The sequence below is a fragment of the Eleginops maclovinus genome, chromosome 5 (assembly GCF_036324505.1).
Source record: "Eleginops maclovinus isolate JMC-PN-2008 ecotype Puerto Natales chromosome 5, JC_Emac_rtc_rv5, whole genome shotgun sequence".
Taxonomy (NCBI): domain Eukaryota; kingdom Metazoa; phylum Chordata; class Actinopteri; order Perciformes; family Eleginopidae; genus Eleginops; species Eleginops maclovinus.
This window is the reverse complement of record NC_086353.1, coordinates 24,550,863-24,574,133: the sequence shown is the minus strand read 5'-3', so window position 1 is coordinate 24,574,133 and position 23,271 is coordinate 24,550,863. Positions and strand designations below refer to the sequence as shown.

The following is a 23,271-nucleotide window of genomic DNA, read 5'->3' as shown; positions in this document are numbered from 1 at the left end:
TACTCCTGTCTCCTCTTGTCTTCTTTTTCACTCTATCCCATCAGTGTGGATGTGTGTGTTTATATTCAGCAAGAAGCCATAAGTCCTGCTTCTCTCACATGCTTAAAGGAACATTTGTGGGGGGGGGGCTGGTGCTCAGGAGTTAGATGGTAATCCTACAATCAGAGGGCTGATTGTGACCAGTGATGGGCAAGTTACTTCCAAAATGTGATACAGTACATATTACTTATTACTGTCTTTTTAAAATAAAATGTTACATCACATTATTTCTGTCTCTGAACTGTAATGCGTTACACTACTTTTGCTTTACTTTGAGTTACTTTCACCAAAATAACCGCAAAAGTAGGGCTTTAAATGCTAAAATGTATTTATTGCAGCTCATTAATTAAAGCTATCTATGGCAGTATGCTGAAAATTAAACTTGTGCTCCGTTTAAGTGGGCTGAATAATATGTGATACCGGTAACATGACGTCTCTGTGTGTTATTAATAACATGTTAGTGGAGCCTCTGCACGGCCCTGTGACCTGCTGTATATGAACGAGTCTCTATGGCAGCGTTAGCTCACCTTGTCATTGGTGTGTTAACGGGGATTTGGCTGACAAGCTTTCTAAAAGCCGGCGATTAAACAGAGGACAGAGGCTGCATATCTTCAACACTCTGCACCGAGTCTCTGAACTTCTCGGGGTTCAAGCAGCAGACCAGAGAGAGTTACCTTCTGTTGCTTTGGGCTGCCAGCTCTCCTGTCTTCTTCTTTTCTTTTCTCCGAGTCTGCAGCTCTGAATCGTTAATCTGTTTAGCCCTCTTAACCAATTAGTAAACAGGCTTAAAACACCACATAATTTCGGGTTAAAAAAGGTACTATATAAAATGCATTTGCAGTCCAGCTTACTGCTTTGATGAAATGCAGACCTTTCTACACACGATAGAGCTGACCAAAAAGATTCCCTCTTACTTTAATCAATCATTATAAAACAGTATTTTTTGTTTTCCTCCATCATAAAATCTAGTGATTCAAAAGCAGCTTAGATTGGTTGCTAAGCAACAAAGAACCACTATGACAGGTTTTCAGTCTCCACATCAATATTGATATGGAGAGGTGTCGTAGGTCCACGTTTGTGAGGCATTTTACAAGCAGCAGCTTCAGCATAGCCCGAGCCGTCTGAGGACAGGAGCTGTGTGATGGGAAGTCTTTTAGAGAGTAATGAAGTCCTGTGGACCCGTCCCACCGTGAGGAAGCACCTGCTGCTAGAGCAACACGCTTTCCTGAATAACTGAGCGCTCTCTGCTCCATAACGCAACATCCTCCTGAGGAAAGTGTACAATTAAAAGATGAGCTTTTGACCGTGCACAGTCGTCGCTGCCGAATTTTGTAAAATTAAATTAGGCTTCTGTCTGTTTGAGCAGCCTCAACATGGGGGGGGGGGGTAAAACAAATCAGCACATTATATCGAGGTTAAACGAAGAAGAAGGGAATTATTTAGGAAAGACTTAATAATGAGGGTCAGCTAAAAAGATATTTGAGAGGAGAATAGTATGAGAAATTCATGTGAGCACAAGCGAGAGCAGCTGACACAGAGAGAAAAGTAGATTTACTTGTAATTAAATATTAAGAACGCAGAGACATTAAGGGCAAGAAGAGGGGTGGAGGATGTAGAGAGAACGCAGACAAAAAGACAAAGTAATACATGAAAATAAGATGAAAAGGAGAGAACACATGGAGGGGAGAGAGGGGGAAGGACAGAAGAGGTGTTGAAAGTAAAGAAGAAAGAGAAAGTGTTTGAGCGGGGCGAGTCAAAGGAAGATGGAGCCATAAGTGGCAACAAAAGGTGATAAAAGCAGAGCAATGATTGGCTGGGAAGAGTAAGTGAAAGAGGGGAGGAAGAGTTTGCCGTTGCGCGAATTCACCAGTTCAAGTCCCCGAAAGACCATGTGCTACCGAGGTGTCCCTCAGCAAGGCTCCGTTTCCTACACTGCTCCCTGGGCGCCATACATTTGGCAGCACACTGCTCCTAACACTAGGATGGGTCAAATGCAGAATGTGAATGTCCCATCTGTGGGACCATAACCTTTCATTTGGATGATAAAGTAGTTCATAAACTGTTTGCAAGAACCCGCCCATCCTGCCAAATCTTGTGCCCATTGGCCGTCAACTCTAAGTTCAATGATTTCAGCCGGATGTATGGTGGCCAGCAGGTGCAAATGCGTTAAACCAAGCCCCAGGCTGTGCTCCAGACATTGATGCACATTTTTGGTCACGGTGGGACTATAAAATCTGTGTCAGTCCATGACTTCATTGGGCCCAAAAGAGACATTCAGGAAAGAGGTCTGTAAATCAGCGGATATTTTTAACTAAAGCAACTCCCCAGTCTGAACACATTCATAGCCCTTATTATAATCATTGGGGTCTTTAAAGTTGTAAAATGCGCTAAAAGTCAAATCCAGAGTTATTTTCTCTTTCCGTTCATCTGACTGAGCCAAGACCGGGAGATAGGAGGCGGGGCTTAAGGAAAACTGCATTAACAAAAGGCTGAAAACCATAGACTGTATATATAGATGGACAGAGTGGCTCCATTCAGCTGTGTTCTATAGAATTGAAGCAACCGAGGCGACGCCATCTTTGAAAATTTGGAGCCAGTTCGAAGTACGCTTGCGCAGTAGAATCTGAAGCATGCGCAGTGAAGAGGAGGTCGCGATCAGACCCGCCCACTCATCGAGTGAAACACGCCCCTTATCGAGTGAAACACGCCCCCTTCTCCGTCCGTTCCCCACCACACACACAGGCCGAGTCCGACTCTCTGGGGCTAAACTGGCTGAAACTACAGTGCCCAGTTCGGTCTGGGTATTTGGATTTTCTCCGGTAAGTGTAACGTATGTAAAACAAACCTCTTGTCTGTGTTTGTGAAATACACCTCAGACAGCTTATATTTTTTGATTGTAGACACCAGTTTACCAGCTAATAACTTAATTGTACACGTACACGTACACGGCTTCGTCTAAGAACTAGCCTATCACACCATCGTTACATAAAATAAACTGACAATATACTGACAATGATTAGACTAGTTCTATCTTTAAATTAATAATGCATAGTACCGCTGAATGCTGAGGTAAATTAACCTGGTAACGTAACGTAACAGATTGCCAACTAGATCGCTATTCCTGGCACAATGTCAAATAAGATACATAAATAATAACAATAATAACCATCCTTCTACCTAATGTCACTAAGAATAATGTTATTTGTTAATTTCACCTCATGTATTTCACAGAGCACGTCAAACACCCTCATCGCAAAGCCAGCTGTGACAGCTGTCATTAAATATTCAGCCTAGAATATTTAAACGTTAACGTTAACTTTTTTCTCATTAGAAATCTCGATGTTTCGAGCGTCTTCAACATACAAATCTATCTGTTTTTCGTTGGTATATGACCATAATCCTTTCAAGGATGTCAGAAAATCTATAGATTACTGTCAAATTAAGTTAACTTTCTAACGTTAGCGGCTAAGCTATCGCTACCGTCATTTTAATGAGTTCGCTAGCTAATATTAAGTTAATATTCACTTACCGAAAAAACTGCACAGAGCTCCCCTGAGATGGCCTGTTAGTACAATCAACAGCACAACACGACATGACTGTCAATATATAAATGTAAAGTAATAACAGCAAATAAAACAAATATGAGTTGCCTGACAAAAGAACACCACTACAGCCGAGCCTACAGCTACTCTGAATGAAATGAAATGTTGAAGGAGGTTGCAAGCGGCTGCACTGTCAATCAAAGTGTAACCACGCCCCTTTTATATTTATTAAAATAACATTAAAGAAAATAATTTCTCGGGAAAAAGAAAAATGGTGTGATGTGAAGCACCTTGAAAGCTATTTTTTCGAATAAAAAGTTGTGGATGCAAAATTTGTTTTAGGTGAGAAAAGTGACATAGAAAGTTGGTTACTTGCCCATTGAAAATACATGGGAATGGGCGGAGCTACGCATTGTACTGCAGCCAGCCACCAGGGGGCTCTGGACTAGCGCTTGCTTCACTTTTAACGGACGAACCTCTGTCCATCAATATATACAGTCTATGCTGAAAACACAAACAGCAAAGAAGCTCAAAACACAACGGAAACAGGGACAATGAAAATGACGCACACAACTGGGACTGGACTGCTGGCTGATGTTAGGTGATTTTAAGTAGGCTAACTATTAAAAAAGCTTCCAGGTGCAGCCAAAAATATTTTTTTTAAAAAGGGCCGTCGGGACCTCGTCTTGGGTTATGCATTTACATACATTGAAATTCTGAGTTTTAGGTATTAACCAGTGTTGGGTGTAAGGCGTTACAAAAGTAGCGGAGTTACAGTAATGTATTACTTTTTGCTGTATCGCAGTAATAAAATGCATTACTTCTGAAATGTGGGTAATATAATACCCGTTACAATTCTCAGTAACGCACTTACAACACATTTTAACCCGAAATGATGTGGTGTTTTGTTTCTAGGAAATCACAAACATCGCGAGACATTCCGACACCAGAGAAATAATAGTTCAGGTAGAAAAGTAACTCAGTAAGTCTGTTTACTATTGGTTAAGAGGGCTAAACAGTTTCACAATGCAGAGCTGCAGGCTCGGAGAAAAGAACAGAAGAAGACAGGAGAGCTGGCAGGCCGAAGCAACAGAAGGTAACTCTCTGGTCTGCTGCTTGAACCCCGAGAAGTTCAGAGACTCGGTGTCGAGTGTTGAAGATCCGCAGCCTCTGTCCTCAGTGGAATCGCCGGCTTTTAGAAAGCTTGTCAGCCAAATCCCCGTTAACACACCAATGACAAGGTGAGCTAACGTTGCCATAGAGACTCATTGATATACAGCAGGCTACAGGGCCGTGCAGAGGCTCCACTAACATGTTATTAATAACACACAGAGACGTGTATCACATATTATTCAGCCCACTTAAACGGAGCACGAGTTTAATTTCTAGCTCTTTCCCTAATGTTCAGCATGTACTGCCAGATAGATAGATAGCTTTAATTAATGAGCTGCAATAAATACATTTTAGCATAAAGCCCTACTTTTGCTGTTATTTTGGTGAAAGTAACACAAACGTAGTGTAACGCATTACAGTTCAGAGACAGTAATAATGTAATGTAACCTTATTACTTTAAGAAGACAGTAATAAGTAATATGTACTGTATCACATTTTGGAAGTAACTTGCCCAACACGGCTCTTAATATACAGTGTACTCTGGAATTTACTCTATATCCACAAAATCTGAAGCTCTTTCGAGATATCATACAAGAGTGTCTTTCTTTGCTTTTCACCTCAGGGTCTCATTATACATTGCTATTGCAGCTTACAGGGCAGGACCACAACCCTAGGAGCACAGTATCAGCTGGCTCTTATGTTCGCACACACACACACACACACACACACACACACACACACACACGCACACACACTCTGTCTCTTTGACAGGTGTAGGAATACTTCGGCCTGACTGCTGAATCTGGCTCCTCCTATGCTTGCTCAGGAACCATTAACAGAGACATTATGTGACATGCAAATAAACCAGACTTTACTCCACACTCACAGAACACACTCTGAACATACAACATCTCACACACACATACATATATTTACTCTCAATCTCCACTGTGGTGTTAAATGTGTGTTTGTCTTACACTGGAATATTGATCTCACACAGTAATAGTGTGGTCACGTGGCACTGTAGCTGCATGTGTGTGTGTTTGTGTAACAGGCTGTTTAGCATTCAGTGGGCGTGGGAGGCCCCGCTGAAGCAATGTGCTTAATAAGCACACACTGGAAACCTGCATTTAAAATCACACTGCAGCAGCTTTTCTCTGTTGTTCACCCTCTGATTTTTATTTACATATCTGTCAAATCTGCACACTAATAGCAACGTTTTTAATTTACAATTTTAATACTTGCAAAATGACAGATCTGCTTTATATTCCATTCTGCATATAGAATGTCTTGATAAAGAAAGGAGTCATTAAAATAGAAGCTGGGCTAAATCTGTGGAGGCCATTCTGTTACATAAGACTTAATAATGCCCTAACTTGTTTAATTCCCTCTGCTCAACAGATGTGATTGCATAAAGTGAACTTGATTACTCGAGTCATTTAAAGTATATGCATAAGCTTCACTTAACTTTGTACTTAGCAAAGTATTTGGGCCTGTAATGTGATGAGACAACTTGGTAACTTTTGTATTAGCAATGAGCCGAATGGTGCAGTCTTAGAAAAAAAGTGGAGGCTGATTCTGAGCTTTAGAGGAATAGTTTAGAAAAACAATTTTAAGGATCACTTACACAATTTCTTTCCGGGAACAAAATTATAAAATCAATTGCAATCTTTTCTCTGTGTGTTCAGCATTGAGCGGAAGTATTTAGCCTAGCTTAGCATAAGCACTAGACTGGAATATATCGCACCATTTCTTTCAGGGAATGAAATAAGAATTTCTATATTAATCTTGTCTGTTTTGTTTGGTTTTGAGCTGGAGCAGTTAGCCTAGCTTAGCAAAAGGTGTAGACTAGAATGAAACAGTATGGGGAAACTGGCTCACACTATATCTTTCGAGGAAACTAAATAACAAGATCAGTATCAATCTTGTTTACATGTATTGAGATGGACTAGTTAGCCTAGCTTACCATAAAGACTACAATGAAACATTTGGTGAGATTTCCTAGACTAGTTTAGTAATAAGACTAGGAGTAAAGAAATAAACTACATACAAATATATATGCTTGTCATCATATTACGTAATTGGAGGAGTAATATCAAAAAGGGTCTTTCCATCTGCCATAGTTGCTATGATATCAGCAGAGTAACTTTTAGATTGTTATCCAAACAGTACGTCTGAAATAATGTGTGTAGCTACTTCTTGTGTGTATCTGGCTTCCTGTAATTTACCTCTGGATATTTACAAAGACATTTTAAAAGTGTTATAGAGTTTAACCTTGTGCTATTTTCTGGAAATGTTTCAAATGCAGTGACACATGTCTGACCCTCCCTCTCTCACAGATCCCAGAGGAGCATGACCAGGAGAGTCAGGTGAGGATGGAGCGGCAGTGGAGGTTTCTGAGGAACACTCGCGTCAGAAGGCAGAGCCGAAACATCACACAGAAAGGTGAGTGACGCACACTTACACACACACACACACACACACACACACACTAACACACACAATTAGGTGAAACATACATGTTAAAATTATGATTTGTTTCTTTAACATACACTGAACATTTAGAGCATCAATAAACTGTACTCTTAATGAAACAGTGGATTAAACAAGTGTGAGCGTGCTATCGTCTATAGAGAGTTCTAAGTTCAGCTTTGTTTGTAACTCAGGTTTCAACATGAGCAGCAACAGTAACTTACATTCTGTAGAGGACAACACCTGCACAGCACTAAGCAGCTGATTGACAAAGTTAGCGACTAGCTTCTTAAGGAGGAAGCAAGCTAAAGGACAGCTGTAAATATATTTTCTGACTAATGCTCAAAAGAGAGTGACATTTAGACTGGCATTGGCAACGTTGCCAGAAACACAACTTCAAATGTTGGTGTACAAATAAGAAACAGTTTGAAACGGGTCTGCAGTAACAGCTTTATATAGGTAACAATATCAACGTATTTAAAGGTCCCTATTATGCAAAATGTACTTTTTGATGTCTTTTATACATAAATATGTGTGCCTGGTGTGTAAATAGACTCGCACATTGTCAGAAAATACAACCCTTTCTCTTTTCCTCCTTACCCACATCTCTAAAAACGGGGGGTACAAACGAGCTGATCCAGATCTGCCGTTCTTATGACGCAAACAGGGAAATGTGGGCTTGCTTTACATTGAACTCCTGGCAACGTCCCACCCATGTGACACGTCCCAAGATATCGTCCCCCATATACAGTCGGCGAGCTGAAACCACTCTGTTTCCGAAATAATATGGTCTGTGTTTACATTAGCAAGCATTGCTAACAGTCAGAGCTAACGCTGTACTGGAGACACCATGTGTAATATAAAAGTCCTGTCCTTGTGGTAAACTGAGAGATGGAAATGTTTGAGCTCCATACTGTTTCAGAAATAATGCTGGATGTGGTTTGGAACATAATATGGCGTTTAGATTTCTGCTGGTAGAGCCTCATGACGCTCCAAAGGGGCGTGGCCAGATTCAGCTCAGCTCAAATTTAAAGAGACAGTCACAGAATCAGCACTTCAGGAACAGGGCTGAAATAGAGGGGGATGAGGCATGCTACAATGGGGGATCTGTTTGGTATTTTGAGCAAAACACTTCACAGACAAGTTTTGTATAGATATGGCCCTACAATATATTGTTAAGGTATAGCATAATAGGAGATCTTTAAAGTATTTTTTTTTGCATTGTCATTTTAGCTGAATCTTTTTTCCAAAGCGACTTATATAGTGTACACTTTAATTCTGCGTACAGTATATAGTATAATATATGCCTAGAGGAGCAATTTGGATTCATTTCTCTTATTGATAAGTTGGTGATCAATCTAGAAACCATTAAGCGCTAAAATAATAACGCAAATTACCAAGGTTGACCCAAAGTTGCTCCCATAATGCCAGTGTGGATGTTTGACATGGATCACAAGAAAGTGGAGGAATTGGCATTAAAGATATATATTTCACTAACTAGAGACCACTGGACATCAATAAGAGGCATCAATACCTCGGTGAAATGGCACAGCACACCTTCACTCATTCACTTCAGGTTAGTGAAGTAGGAGGAAAGTCATTTTGCTGAAGCATGCGCAAGCATAATTCACTTTCATGTTATTGTTGTGGCTTTCAAGGATTCTGAGGCTTGGGTTGGGGTCATGAGGTTCAGAGTTTCTACTTTGCTTTGTCATCATTTGACAGCATTTATTTCCTTTTTGTCTTTTAGCTTCAGGGACCTCATGTTTATATATTCAGTTTGGTTTGTAGCAACTGTAAATGACCTATAACTGCAAACAGTGACTTTTTCAAAAGTTCACTACTGTCTCATGTATTCAAGCAAGCCTAATAGTCCCAAAGTAAAAAAAGAGTGTAGCCTTGATGGAAGAATTGCCTCGTGTTGAAATGTGCTTTATAAATAAACTGGCCTGTCCTTGTACTCCAAAGGCAACAACTTAAGCGCTTTACTACAGTATCTTTGGGACGACAACCCTGGCTTACAGGACAGGATTCTTACCTTTTTTACTACAGTCTTTTCTGAGTAGAAGCTCTACCTGCAGTGTGTCAGATAAAGTGCTAAGATCACAGAATCGTGTTAAATCAAGGCGAATTCCAGAATGAGACACGACCAGGGTAAACTTTGTTTCTGTCATTAGAGTAAGTACGCAGTGAGGCCGGATGATTGAGTCAATCAACCCACAGTCAGAAGCAGTGATACCAGAGATGTGGTTGTGGATACTTGTGAAATTCTCAAATTCTCTGGGCCGTTTTGAGACCACTGTAAAAACAAACATTGAATTCTATATAAATCAACTTACACATTATATTTCAATATAGTTTTTTATTAGGGAGTATCTAATATTCCTTTTCTAATATCTATTTTGTATTGCGTTTAAAACTGTACTTGAACTGAATTCACCCTGAAAATAAATGCGACCAGTTGGCATTTGAACACATCTTCATAAAGTTAAACTTTACCTTCGCTAACAGTTATTTCAGTTTCAAAAGAGCCTGAAGCACCTTACTATAATTCAGTAGCTTCTCCATACCGGCTGCTAAGATATATTGCTAACTTGCTTTGAAAAATAGGGTGGGTAATAGTGAGGTTAATGAATAAATGATGTAAAAAAAAGTCAAGGTTGTGCCTACTGTGTGTGAAGCGAGTGTTTGTTGGAGCCAAAGAGAGAGGGAGAAAACGTGTGGCCCAGGGACCAAGGCCAGCTTCCTGCTAGAGATGAGGGAAACCCAACGTGGTACTCTCCCGCTACATTGTGGCCCCGCCTCTTTTTTGTTGAATAAATGTTCTGTCGTTTGACTGGCGGTAAATTCAGATTCAGAGGTTTTTGCTAATCACATAAAAAAATTAAGAATACCATGCAAATTTGTTAACCCATCAATATATGGTTTCATTGAAAGCAATAGAGGATTCATGTCCGGTCAGTCTGCCGGCGGACAACTGGCAGGAAACAGCTGACACTTAAAGTGACATTTCCTTGGCTTGTGTTTTATATTGTAATGCAGCGACTCCAGTGACTCGTTTGACTTTTTAAACTGTTTACTTTGGCGATCACCGTTTACTTTTTTAGCATCATAATGTAGCTGTGATAACGTATTTCCCATAGACAAGCATGTATTGATTGACCAATTCATTACGATCTCCGTCCTCTCTGAGGAGGTCCTGATGATATTTTCTTTCATCCTCCTAAAAATCTGAACTTTAGATGTTTTTGTTGTTTGACATATGAGCAGGACACAGCAGCTCTAAGGCATGATTAAACTACTTTTTCCGCTTACCACCATTTCTTTGTCTGCACCAGAAAGTGGGCGGGGCCATTATTTCACCAGGCAGTGAGGAAGCGCTGCTTTCACCCTATGCTCTCATCTATAGGAACTGTTAAGCACAACCGGAATGTGAAATGTTTTTCAAATGTTATCATTTCGACATAACACTGTTCGTCTCAAGTCCTCCGGTAAAATGTGCACTATAATGTTTCAAAATGTAAGCACCTAGGCTACTTGGTATTAAATTATCGGTTCTTTCGACACAGTCAGAAACAGCCATTTGTAACTCACAGCCTCCCCCCCCCACACACACACACACACACACACACACACACACACACACACACACACACACACACACACACACACACACACACACACACACACACACACACACACACACACACACACACACACACAGTTTACAGAGCCTTGGGTGCAAGCAAACTCCTCAAGTAAATCAGAGCTTTCTCAAAGGGAATATCTAACACCCCAACGTCATTGGCAGCCCCATCCACACACACACACACACACCCACATACAGTCACGAGAAGATTGGCGTCAGAGCTGATGCTCTCTCTCACACATGTCTCCCCCCCTCTTCCTGACTGCTTGCTAAAGCATTGAGTTCCCCTCTTTTTTTGAAAGAGAGAAGCAGTAGGTTTGCCCTCATTCAGTCTGTTCCCTCAAGATAGAGATGAGAGGAAGAGGGGGGGGGGGGGGGGTTGCTGAGGACAGAGGAGGCGAGACGGAGTCAGAGAGGGTGGAAAGAAGAGAAGATGAGCAATATAAATATTCTGTCTTCTGAACCTGATTTTACTTCAATGTTCTTTCCCCTTATGACGCAAAATGTACCGTACACTTCTGAAGTCCTGGGGCAGCTTCAGATGTAACAGCAGTTATATCGACTCTGTCGTCGAACAGCTCAAACAAAGGCAAATCGATGAAGGTGATGAAAATAATGATGGTCTTGCTCATCTTTTAAAACATTTTCCCTCCAACTCCATTTTTTATTCCATCTATGATGAATTCGTGATGGATTTTCCTGATTCTCCCTCTTCTCAGGACTCGAGAGCACTCAGGTAGCCGAGGACAGGCAAGTGTGTTGTTGCCATGACAACATAATGAAAAACTATGAACTTTCCCTTTGTTAAAATCTGCCAAAGGGTTGCACTTTCAGATGTTTTTTCCATATGTTTGGTTTATTTTTCTGCTGTGGCTCCGGTCCTGCTGTAGAGCTGTAAGATATTATTCTCGCCACACTCATTCATTCCAGTAAGTTCTGGTTTTAAAGCTCTTTCATTGAGCAGATATTTATTCCTCTTCTTCTTTTCTTTGCTTCTGTCATGTTCTATTTGCAGCTACAAATCCACACTTTTCCCACCAGCATTATCAGAGTCTCATCTTAATTAGAGAATACATTGTTTAATCACCAAACAACATGCTGAAATTAAAAGATTGTGATTAAAAAAGAACATTTAATTCATCCAAGCACACGCTGAATTCTGAAATCACTCACTCTACACTCAGACACTCAAGCATGTATACAACAGAACATGAGCAGGACATTTAATAATTGAAGAAAATATATAGTTAATAAATCTACAAAAAATGTTGTGCACCTTAGAGTGATGTTACAGCCTGTATTTCAGCAGAGGGTTCTAGATTGTTCACAAACCAGGAGAAATCACGGTTATAATTGTTAGTGTGTTGGCCATGGATGTACCTTAAGAGAACATGTGGGCCCAAATATATTTTAAATGTCAGCCGTTGTGAAGAAAAGTAGAGTGTGTGAATGCTAAAACAGCCTGGTCTCTGAACTAACTGTGTGTGAGTGTGTGAGTCTGAGGGTCAGCCCTGAGTGGCGCAGGCAGAAGAGGAGATATGGCAGATTGTGAATATTTTAATATCACAATTCATATTAAATATTTGAAAATAAACATGTGTGTTTGTGGTAATGTGACAGATTTACTTTACATTTTTCAATGATTGAGACATGTTCTTTGCATGTAAATGAGGCCAGGACACACAAAGAAAGCAGCTTGTTTATTAAAACCATTTGCTGGGGTTGAATACCCCACCCTGCTGTTTGATCCTGATACTGAGGCTTGGTAGCCCCCCAAAAATGTAAAAAAATGAAAATAAAAAATGTCAATGATACCTGTTCAGGTCGGTCTTTTTTGTCAGAACTCATGTTGATTATTGAATACTTTTAAGAAATATGGTACCATTCTCAACACAAAGTGATGCTAACTTTGATGTATTGGTACCAATTGTTGATGTACTTCTTTACTGGAGTGTTTTCATTTTATGCCACATTTTGGAAGCAAATATTGTCCTTTTTTACTCCATTACATCTACCTGACAGCTTTAGTTACTTTATTTATATAGTTAGCTAAAACACAATACAACAAAACAAATATAGATTTACCAGCTATGATAAAAAACTTTAATGCACCACCATCATTGTGATGGAAACTTCTGGAGCAATGGAGCCGAAACTCAGAGAGACACAGGGAGAGCTGGAACTTTGATGGCAAACACTGAAGGTTCAATATGAAGTTAACGGCCGGAGAATTGCCAAGACATGTGCTGCAGCTATGAGTTGATACAGCGGTTTCCCGACAAATTCTGAAGATCTCTCCTGCAGTCTGAGGTTTTAACTAGTTCAGAATGTATAATCAAGTTTCCTCATCAGAGAGACTAAACAAATATGGATCCTGAATCTAACTAGAACTGTCGTCCATGGAAAAGAATATGCGCCAGGGAACCTACGCTCCAGATAAGAAGGGCCTCTAGACGTCCCTGAACAATAAACTATCTCATGGCAGCTTCTGCTCGGTCAGAAACTGGCAACACCAAGGAGCCCAGGCTGCCCCTCCTTAAGGGAGATTACATCAACCTCAAGACCATTAGCTTATGCCATGGGAAAAGACACAATGAAGGAAACAATGATGAACTTTCTCAAACCTATGCCAAAAATTCCCTAACAATCATCATAATGCAGTCATTTTTTGCACAATAAGTATTTTTATTTGTGGTACGATTTTGAAAGCAGGACTTTTACTGCTAACATAGTATTTTTACAATTAAGTATCTCTGCTTTTACTTTCTTTTCTACCGCTGGTTAAAGGAGAGTATTTTACGTTAGAGCGTTGGTAAAATGTCAGGAAACGTATCAAAATATCAGTCAAGTCATTACATGGTTTGGTTTATTTTCTCTTTGATCATGTTAAGAGCAACCTTTATTTTATTTTCTGGCAGCTATTACATTGTTAGCTGTAAACAGAAAACAAAATATTAAAAAATGTACATCTTCAATAGGAACAAACAGGCTAGATGCTGGAGAAGCTTCAGGAGGCTGGAAGCAGTAAAACTCTAATCTGTGATTTCCCACTTTCTATAAATTCTCCTCCTTTTTTACACATGTTCCCATTCTGGCTCATCTTCCCCTCCTCCCAACACAGGTGTTTCCCGTCTGGATGATCAAATATTCATCAACCGCAACCCTGGAGTACCATCTGTTGTCAAGTTCCACCCCTTCAACACCTGCATCGCCGTGGCCGACAAGGACAGCATCTGGTCAGAGAATAAAAACCTTAATGAAGCCTTACATGCAAGTGAATTTAGAATGCATAGCAGTTAAAAAATGTATTATCCTATTTTGTTTGTGTGTTTGGTTGTTGCAGTTTCTGGGACTGGGAGAAGGGAGAGAGGCTGGACTACTTCTACAACGGAAACCCTCGCTACACTCGCATCACCGCCATGGAGTACCTGAACGGACACGACTGCTCATTACTGCTCACTGCAACAGGTAAGACACACTCTCTCTAGAACTCCAGGACTTCACATGCTCCTCAGATGGTCCCATTTCCAGAGTTGAGAAATCATTGTTCCAATAAGAATCTGTTCATTGGCTTTAATTCATATTATGGAAACAATATGGACGCCACAAAGAAGATGTTAGCCTACTTTATTTATTTGGAAGGAGTTTTTTTTGGGTCTGGGTCTCGGATGTAAATATGAATCCAAACAGTGTCAGACATTGCATTTGTGCTACAATCAATATGGCGTTGGAGTATTTTGAAATTGTAGTTCCTGTCTAGGTATGTTTTGGTCAACACCCTCTCAAGACAGAACATCAAACAATTTTGGGGGGGTTTTCACGCCATTTGACAATTTGTTTTTTTTCTATACAAACATTTGAGTTACTATTTTTGCTATTTTGGATGGTCTATTTTGTAAATTTTATGATCTTTTTTATCTTTTCTAACATCTATTAATCCTGGGAGAGGGACCCTCCTCTATATTGGTGGTTTTCTTTGGGAGTTTTCCTTCATACGCTGCGAGCGGGCAAGAAAAGAGTGTTTCAGTCATATTCTGTACAAGCTGTGAAGCCCCTAAGACAAATGTGTTGTTTGTGATATTGGGCTATATAATTGAATTTGAATGTATTTGCAGACTTTCTGAGTTGTTGCTAGGAGACATATTTCTAGTGGGGAACTATTTTTTCTGGTTATTCAGACAGGGCATGAATGCTTCACAAAAGCCTCATCTCACAATGGATTCCACTCCAAAATGTGTTAGGTTCTTCCTTTACCCATGATGCACCCTCTGACTAGTTTTCATGAAAATCAGGCTGACGGTTTTCCTGTTCCTGATCTCAGACAAACCAAGCTGAGAACAGAGCAATTAGAAACCGTTTTCTTGAGCGAGCAACTCGAACGTTCACGCCCACCAGAACTCTGGAAATCGCAACGAGACTCATTTCTAGCAGCAACAAGCCTTAAACACTTGACTCTTACACCCACAGACACACACACACGCAGCACTCGTGTGTATTCATCATCGTTCATCAACACAACACAGCAATTACCCTCCGTGGCTTTTTCTCCATGACCCAGAGGAATTGTGGAGAACAACTCCACATTCCAACAGACACACACATTTATTTAGTTTTGTCCTAACAGCGCAACATTAAACTAAGAGAGAGCGCTGTGATTCATACCACCTCTCCTGCAAACTTGATAAAGCTTGGGGATTAATACATTTAGATTCCATCTCATCAAAATGTAATGTGAACTGGAGAGGCTTCTCTCCTTCAGTCAGCTGAGGAGGATATCTGGGAAGACACTGGTTATAAAAAATAAAACACGGACTGTGAATCAAGTGGATACTTTTATAGGTTATAATAGCTCTCGCATAAGAGTGCATGTTGTTTATATTTGTCTCTCTTAGTTTAGCTGACATATTCTGCTCATCTTCATGTTCATATCAGTATTCACTGTCTCTCCTGTGACATGTCTCCATACTTTAATGTTCAGAAAGCTCTTTATTTTTCTCATACTGCCTGTGCTGCAGCACCTCTTTTCACCCTCTGTCTGAAACCAGAGCCCAGTCTGCTCTGATTGGTTAGCTGGCTAGCTCTGTTGTGATTGGTCAACCGCTTAGAGATGTGTTGAGGATGTCTTGCCGCCAGCATATCATGTACAATGAATTGGAGCACTAGCCAAAAGAAAAGCAAGTGTTACATAGTGATGTCACTTTGTTATGGAAGTAAACAAAGGAATCCTGAGGCTTGATCCCCATGCGCTGGACCCGGGTTGGAATCCGGCCTGACTACCTTTGCCGCACGCCAGCCCCTCTGTCTCCCCATTTCTCACTGTCTGTCACTGTATTAAAGGCACTGGTTGCCCAAAAGATTATTTTTAAAAATAAGTAAAAGTACTTGTTCATTTCAAAATCATTCATTAAATAACTGGATTATAATATTATAGATAGTTTAAGGCAGAGGGAGTTTACACTTACGCTCCTATTGGCTAGCGCTTCAACACATTGTAGGTGATAAGGGACATTTCTCATTAGTTGATCAATCACAACATAGCCGGCCAACAAACCAGTCAGAGCAGACTGGGCTCTGGTTTCAGACAGAGGGTGAAAAGAGGTGCTGCAGCACAGGCAGTATGAGAAAAATAAAGAGCTTTCTCAATATTAAAGCATGGAGACACTAAATACAAATATGAACCTGAAAATGAGCAGCATATGTCTAATATCTGTATCTTTTTGTCAGTGAGTGTAATTTCCAACACAGCCGTACATTGTTGTATCCAAATCGTCTGCGGCAAGTTCTTCTGGCCTTAGCCTCTGCTTCTCACTGCATCTCTATTTCTGTCCTGGTTCTTACTTTTTACCCCCACACAACCCCTCCTCTTTCTCCAGACGATGGAGCATTACGTGTCTGGAAGAACTTCGCTGACCAGAAGAACCCGGAGATGGTGACGGCATGGCAGGGCCTCTCCGACATGCTGCCCACCACCAGAGGTCAGCCCGGCTCCGGCGCTCACAGTAAGTACCACTCTCTATTTTATCATAACCCCCCCCCCACCAATCCATACTCCCACAGTACTGCCCGCCCCTCCCAGTCACAGTAAAGCATTTATTTATTTTTTAAATATGACCATAACTGAGCTTTTTTTACCTTTATAAGCTTTTAAACTCAGATTACAATATAAAGTAATAAAATACATTTTTAAATGACAGAAACTGTGAATAATGACAAAGTAACAATTTAGTTATTAGTGATAATAAATCCCTCCCTCACTGCAATAGCACAGTGTTATGACCATATATTTTATTACTATTATTAATAATAATAATAATAATAATAATAATAATAGTAATAATAAGTAACACATTTAGATTTGGAAAATACCAGAGAAGATTTAAGTGATTTTGTCGTAAAATCCAGCAGAGTGCGTCACATGCGTTCTTTTACAAAATCCGATCTGACCTGATGCAATGAAATGAAACCTATAAATGTAACTGTGTTTCTGGCACGACCTGGGCAGCTGTTTATTTTTTTGTCAGTTGTCTGAATGAACATCGATCAGTCAAAAATAACATGCTCTAACTTGTTGTCAGCCTCACCCGGCTCACACACCCAACTTCATCATATGTCATATCTGACAAAGATGTAATAAAGTCTAACATTCAAAATAATAACACAAATGTATAAAATAATAATAATGATAAGTGCTTTATATGAAAAAAGAACACAGTTAAATACAAGGAAAGAAATTAACTAAAAGAAATAGGAAAAGCAGAAGGTAAAAAAAACCCAGAAGAAAACATAAATTAAATCACATAAAGCTATTCCAAAAAAAAAAGCATCGAGTTGGCAGCACTAACCTCCTCAGGCAGGCCGCTCCAGACTCCAGGAGCCGGACAGCATGGCTCTGTCTCCCCTGTGTTTGGACCTGGACCTTTTACATGATCATCTGAGGGTCTCAGGGTGCAGGAGGGGCAATAAAAAGGTTGGATAAATGGCTCAGAGCGGGGCGAGGCCTGTCAGGGCTTTGTGAGTAAGCAAAAGTTTAAAAGCAGCAGGTAGCGAGTGAAAGGAGGAAGGATGGGTGATATATGCAATTGTTTCCTGGTCTAAGTTAAACCCTTAACATGTATTTAACATACCAGCAGTGGAATGTAGTGAAGTACATTTACTCGAGCACTCTACTTGAGTACAATTTTACTTGTACAGTACTTTACGTGAATATTTCCATCTATGCTTTATACTAACTTACACTACATTTTAGAAGCCGATATTATGCTTTTTACTCCACTAAATGTAGCTGGCATCTTAATTTACTTCATATATTCAGATTGTTAGCTAATTCAAAATATAAACAAACTAATTAAGAACTATCATTCTAGGGTAATAAAGTGAGAAAAACTATCTGTCATGAACACATTAATGCCTCTATAATATAAATACAGTAATGTAATATATATGATTCTGAAATGGGCCATAACAACTACTTTTACTTTTCATACCTCTGATGTCAATACTTTTGTACGTTGGACTTTTACTTGTAACATGTATTTTTACAATTGAATATGGATAATTTTAGCTAAGTGAAACAGTATTCTTCACTCACTGTTAGATCCCCAGTGTTAACTGTACAGTCTTTGCTCAGGGGTTGCCTCTGTTGCATGAATATATCACATGATTTTTGGGTCGTGGACGTGGGTGGCTTCTCCGCCCTGTTGACACACTCCTTAATTTGTGAGGCTGAGTTATACGCACATATTGGAACCAGGCCGGACCACCACAGCTCTCCCTTGTCAGAGCTTTCCCCTCACTGTGATGCAGCAGGTTGCTCTACACTGCTGGACATGTCTCTGCCTCGGGCGCTTCTCAGATGGGGATCCTGGCTCAGGGAGGAGTTGTGACAGCTGTAGGGGCGATCGTATATTCGCCTCTGAGAGTCATACTGTACCATCAACAATTACTGCGAAGAGTTACTGCTACGCTTCAGTCTGTTTTAAAAACACTTTATCAGCCAGTGTCTGAGCATCAGGCGTGGATGAAGTACTCACATCCTGCACTTAAGGTAAAGTAGAAGTACCATGGTCTTAAAATACTCTATTACAAGTTAACAACCTGAATTAAAAATTACAAAAATATTTGCATTGAAAAATTAAGTACTCATTCTAAACGATGGCTCATTTCAGTTAGTATAAAGTACTTAAAGTAAAAGTACCCAGTATGCAGAATGGCTCATTAAAGTATTTCCTTTTTAAAGAACATTATACACTGCCCGGCCAAAAGAAAGGTCACTAGCCTGTGGGGGCAGTGCTATGATCTGGGGTTGCTGCAGTTGGTCTGGTCTAGGTTCAGCAACGTGCCCAAAGAATGAGGTCAGCTGACTACCTGAATATACTGAATGACAGGTTATTCCATCAATGGAGTTTGTCTTCCCTGATGGCACGGGCATGTTCCAAGATGACAATGCCAGGATCCATCGGGCTCAAATTGTGAAAGAGTGGTTCAGGGAGCATGAGACATCATTTTCACACATGGATTGACCACAGAGTCCAGACCTGAACCTGATTGAGAATCTTTGGGATGTGCTGGAGAAGACTTTGCGCAGTGGTCCGAATCTCCCGTCATCAATACAAGATCTTGGCGAAAAATTAATGCAAGACAGAAATAAATGTTGTGACATTGCAGAAGCTTGTGGAAACGATGCCACAGCGAATGCGTGCCGTAATCAAAGCTAAAGAAGGTCCAACGAATATTAGAGTGTGACCTTTTTTTGTCCGGGCAGTGTATAATCCTGTTTTTATCACATGCATTTTAATCTTGTGCGATGTCAATGTGGAGCCGATTTTATAAATCTTTATAAAATACACAATTGATAAGTGGTAAAGTCTTCCATCATACAGCGTAAACATATGATGTGTTTTATATAAAAACAAACTGAGTGTGAGTGTTGAATACATGTAGTGGAGTAAAAGTTGAATATTGCCTCTCAAATGTGCTGGAGTAGAAGTATAAAGGAGCACAAAATGGAAGTAAACTTATGTCAAAATAATACTTAAGCACAGTACTTGAGTACATGTACTTCTGTACTTTCATAGAGACATTGCTGAACAGGACATTTACTGTTGGTACTGTACTGAATTACACTTACCAGTATTTACATTTCCTCATGCTTTCTATTTCTACTCCTCTAGATCTCAGAGGCAAATATTTTACTTTTTACTCCACTATATTTATCTGATATCTTCAAAGAATCAGCTTAAAATTATAAATAATATTCTAAAAGATATCCAACAAAAATATCAAATATTGTCATGATTGAGATCATCTTGTATTTTGTGCTGATACTTCTCGTAGTTTAAATGCCGTAAGATTTTGAAAGGAACAGTAGTTTTAGAAAAGTAAAATCGGAGTACTTTGTCACGAATGCTCATGAGTTGGGAAGTCCTTCGTCCAGTTGTGATCATGAGGTTTAATCTGAATTTGGAAACAACATGAACACTCAAAGCAATGACAACGAGTAGGGGGCGACTGAGAGGCCATTCGTGTCACATTTTCATCATACTTAGGTATAGCCACATTTCGCTAGCGTCTCTCACTGCAGTAAAGAAATAGAAATATCCACAAATAAATAAAAACAGTGAAGAGCAAAAGTCACTGTTAGATTAAATTAAATGTACATCATTTTTTTACACATTTGACAGAGTATAGATTAGTCCATAAATGTTAGCAAAATGTAAACATAATCTGTTCATGCTTGGCTAAAGCTCTACCATTCCACCAAGTTTCTCAGAAATGGGAAGCTAACCCTAACCCTAATTCTCCTAACGGACAGAATGAACCTCTTTTAAAGAGAGAGAAACACATCGTTCTTTAAGCTAATAGGTAGCATTGAGAGCCTAGAGTCAGGTTGAGCCACTGGCTGTCTCTCTGTTGGACTGGCTGTGTGCAGAGGTGTGTGCACATACGTGTCTCCATCCCAGCAGAGCCATGCAGTCACCAGAGCTGTGTGGGGGCCCGCAGAGAGACGACACACTTAACTAGCATCCCTGTCTGTCTGACTCTCACCACGCGATCGGCCCCGAGAGACTCTCCCGCAGCGAGCGCTGTTTCCACCGAGACGGTAACATTCAGTGGCGGCTCGTTATCCTGGAGGTGTCGTTAGTGACCATCTCTGTCCGCCTGCAGATGAGCCATCAACTCTAATAAACAGCCGCTCCACTGAGAACGTCACGCTGAGTCCAGCTTCAAATTGAGGGGTTCAAATGTTGTTCTTTTTACACTTCAAAATCTTCCATCTCGCTTTCACACAAAGATCCCCAAACACCCTCTCCCCCCCCCCCCCGAATCGATAATCAGTTTCGAGTTATTACCAATGCTTGGAACATCTCCCACAGAGAGTACAGTTACTACGAGCGTGTTTTAACATTTCTTTGATTCCTAGCATTGCCTCAGTGGCATTAATAATGTAAAACCCGATTAAATATTACTCACGTCTGTCCTTCTGCTGCCAAAATATGAGTCTTCTGGAGGACACACACACACACACACACACACAACACACACACACACACACACACACACACACACACCATTCGCCCCCTTTCCTCACTCAGCCCTCGTCCCTGTGGTCCAACAACAGGCTTTCCTCCTGTTCTTCATCAGTGAACCGTCTCTGTACAGCCTGTGTTCGTCTGGCTTGTTACTTTGCTGGTTCTTCGACATTGTTTTGTGTTTCTCTCCCTGTCTTGAAGGAGTATAAACAAGGTAGAGAGCCATTTTCCCGCCTGCCGCAACAACAAATCTTTCTATCACAGGTCCTTTTCTGGTGATAGAATGAATGGCTTTATTTAATTACTACACCTTCAAACCAGTGAAATTATCATTTTTGGGTATTTTTCTTTATTCCAACTGGTCCAAAACACACACAGAGAGTCTTCAGCTGGACTGCTGTTTCCGCTGTGGACAGATGTGACTGTAACTAAGTATTTACTCAAGTACTGTACTTGTTTTGTGAATCATTTTACTTGAGTATTTACATTTAATGTCACTTTATACTTCTACTCCACCACATTTCAGAGTCTATATTCTACTTTTTACTCCAGTAGGTGTGTTTGACATACTAACTAGTTTCTTTTATATAAAAATACACAAGATGCAGTTCTTTACTTCTTATCGATTTTGTATTTTATAAAGTCTCCAAAATCAGCTCCAAATTGACAAAGTACTTTTGGCATTTAATACTAACATGTACTGAAATCGGCCCCCCGTTTACTTTTGATTGCAACCATTTTGAACTTTTACTAAGAACAATTTTTTAATTCAGGATTTTACGTGTAATGGATATATTTTATGACCACGATATTTATACTTGGACTTAAAGAGGCCCTATTCTGCTTTTTGAGGTTCTCCCTTTCCTGTAGTGTATTATATAGGTTTGTTGGTCATGTAAATGGTCTGCAAAGGTTAAAATTCCTACGTCCTGCAGGTGTGGAGGGTGGGGGTCCTGTGCAGCTTCCACAGCCCCTCCCAATCTGTGATCCTTTTATTCCCTGGGAAACTGCAGCCTTGTTCTTCCCTGTGCGGTTTAAAAAGCATGTGCAGTAAACTAAAGTCCTACTTTATGTGTGGGTCTGCATGCACAGGGGGGTTCTTTGCTAATTTGTTGCTTGCTTTGCTTTCCCGCTCTCCTTCCTCGCTCCCCTCCTCCTCCCTCCCCCTGCTCGCAGGTCTGGCACGAAGGGTCTCCATCTATCTTGACAGGAGTAAGCAAGGAGGTGAGTGTCGCCATTCTCTTCTCTACTCCCCCACTCCCTGAGCAAAGGTTAAACACACTAAACAGCCGGTACGCAGCGGGCCTCTGTTTTGTTTTCTTTAATCCCCCCACCCTTTATCCTTTCATCTGTTCCATCACTTCATCGCTGGTGATGTGTACAAGTGCTAACATGCCCTGTGCAACAAGCTGTCCTTATAGCTAACACAAATAGAAGACCTGCTCCTCTGAGTTACTGTTTTTATGCCAGCATCCCTTTCATCTATAGCACAACACATGGTTTTACGTTTAAAGTTCTGGCAGGGTTGCAGCTTTTCATTCTTAGTATTTTTTCACAATGTGTTCTCACATACTCTTGTGTGTTTCTCATAATGAACTTTACTATTCTGGTATAACAAGGTCGAACTGTTGTCCTCAGCTAATGTAGTGTTATTTGTCAGATGTGCAGGTTTCAGACTGAGATTCTGAATGTAAATGTAATATCACAGACTTTAACTGTGTAAAGGAAGTTTTACATGTTTGCTATAAACAGTTGTGACTATAGTAGGTGCTTGCTAAAATGTGCAGCCCTAGAATAAATAGTAGGGTGTAGGGCTGTGCAATTAATCGAATTTTGATCGTGATTTAGATTTTTGGGTCAAACGATCTCCAAACTAATATAATTGAGTTAAAACGATTAATTTGACATTTTCTGTTGTCTATGGTAG

The 23,271-nt window shown here is 40.3% G+C and overlaps 1 protein-coding gene across 2 annotated transcripts in view; it reads left to right on the top strand.

The window, feature by feature from the left end:
* Positions 1 to 23,271, top strand: part of rptor (regulatory associated protein of MTOR, complex 1) — a 224,229-nt gene that overhangs the window by 185,482 nt on the left and 15,476 nt on the right. For both annotated transcript variants that reach the window (XM_063884304.1, XM_063884305.1), the window contains 5 exons: positions 7,034 to 7,139; positions 13,937 to 14,051; positions 14,159 to 14,283; positions 16,689 to 16,814; positions 22,521 to 22,568. In XM_063884304.1, the coding sequence (XP_063740374.1) occupies positions 7,034 to 7,139; positions 13,937 to 14,051; positions 14,159 to 14,283; positions 16,689 to 16,814; positions 22,521 to 22,568 (520 nt within the window). The remainder of the gene's footprint in view (positions 1 to 7,033; positions 7,140 to 13,936; positions 14,052 to 14,158; positions 14,284 to 16,688; positions 16,815 to 22,520; positions 22,569 to 23,271) is intronic.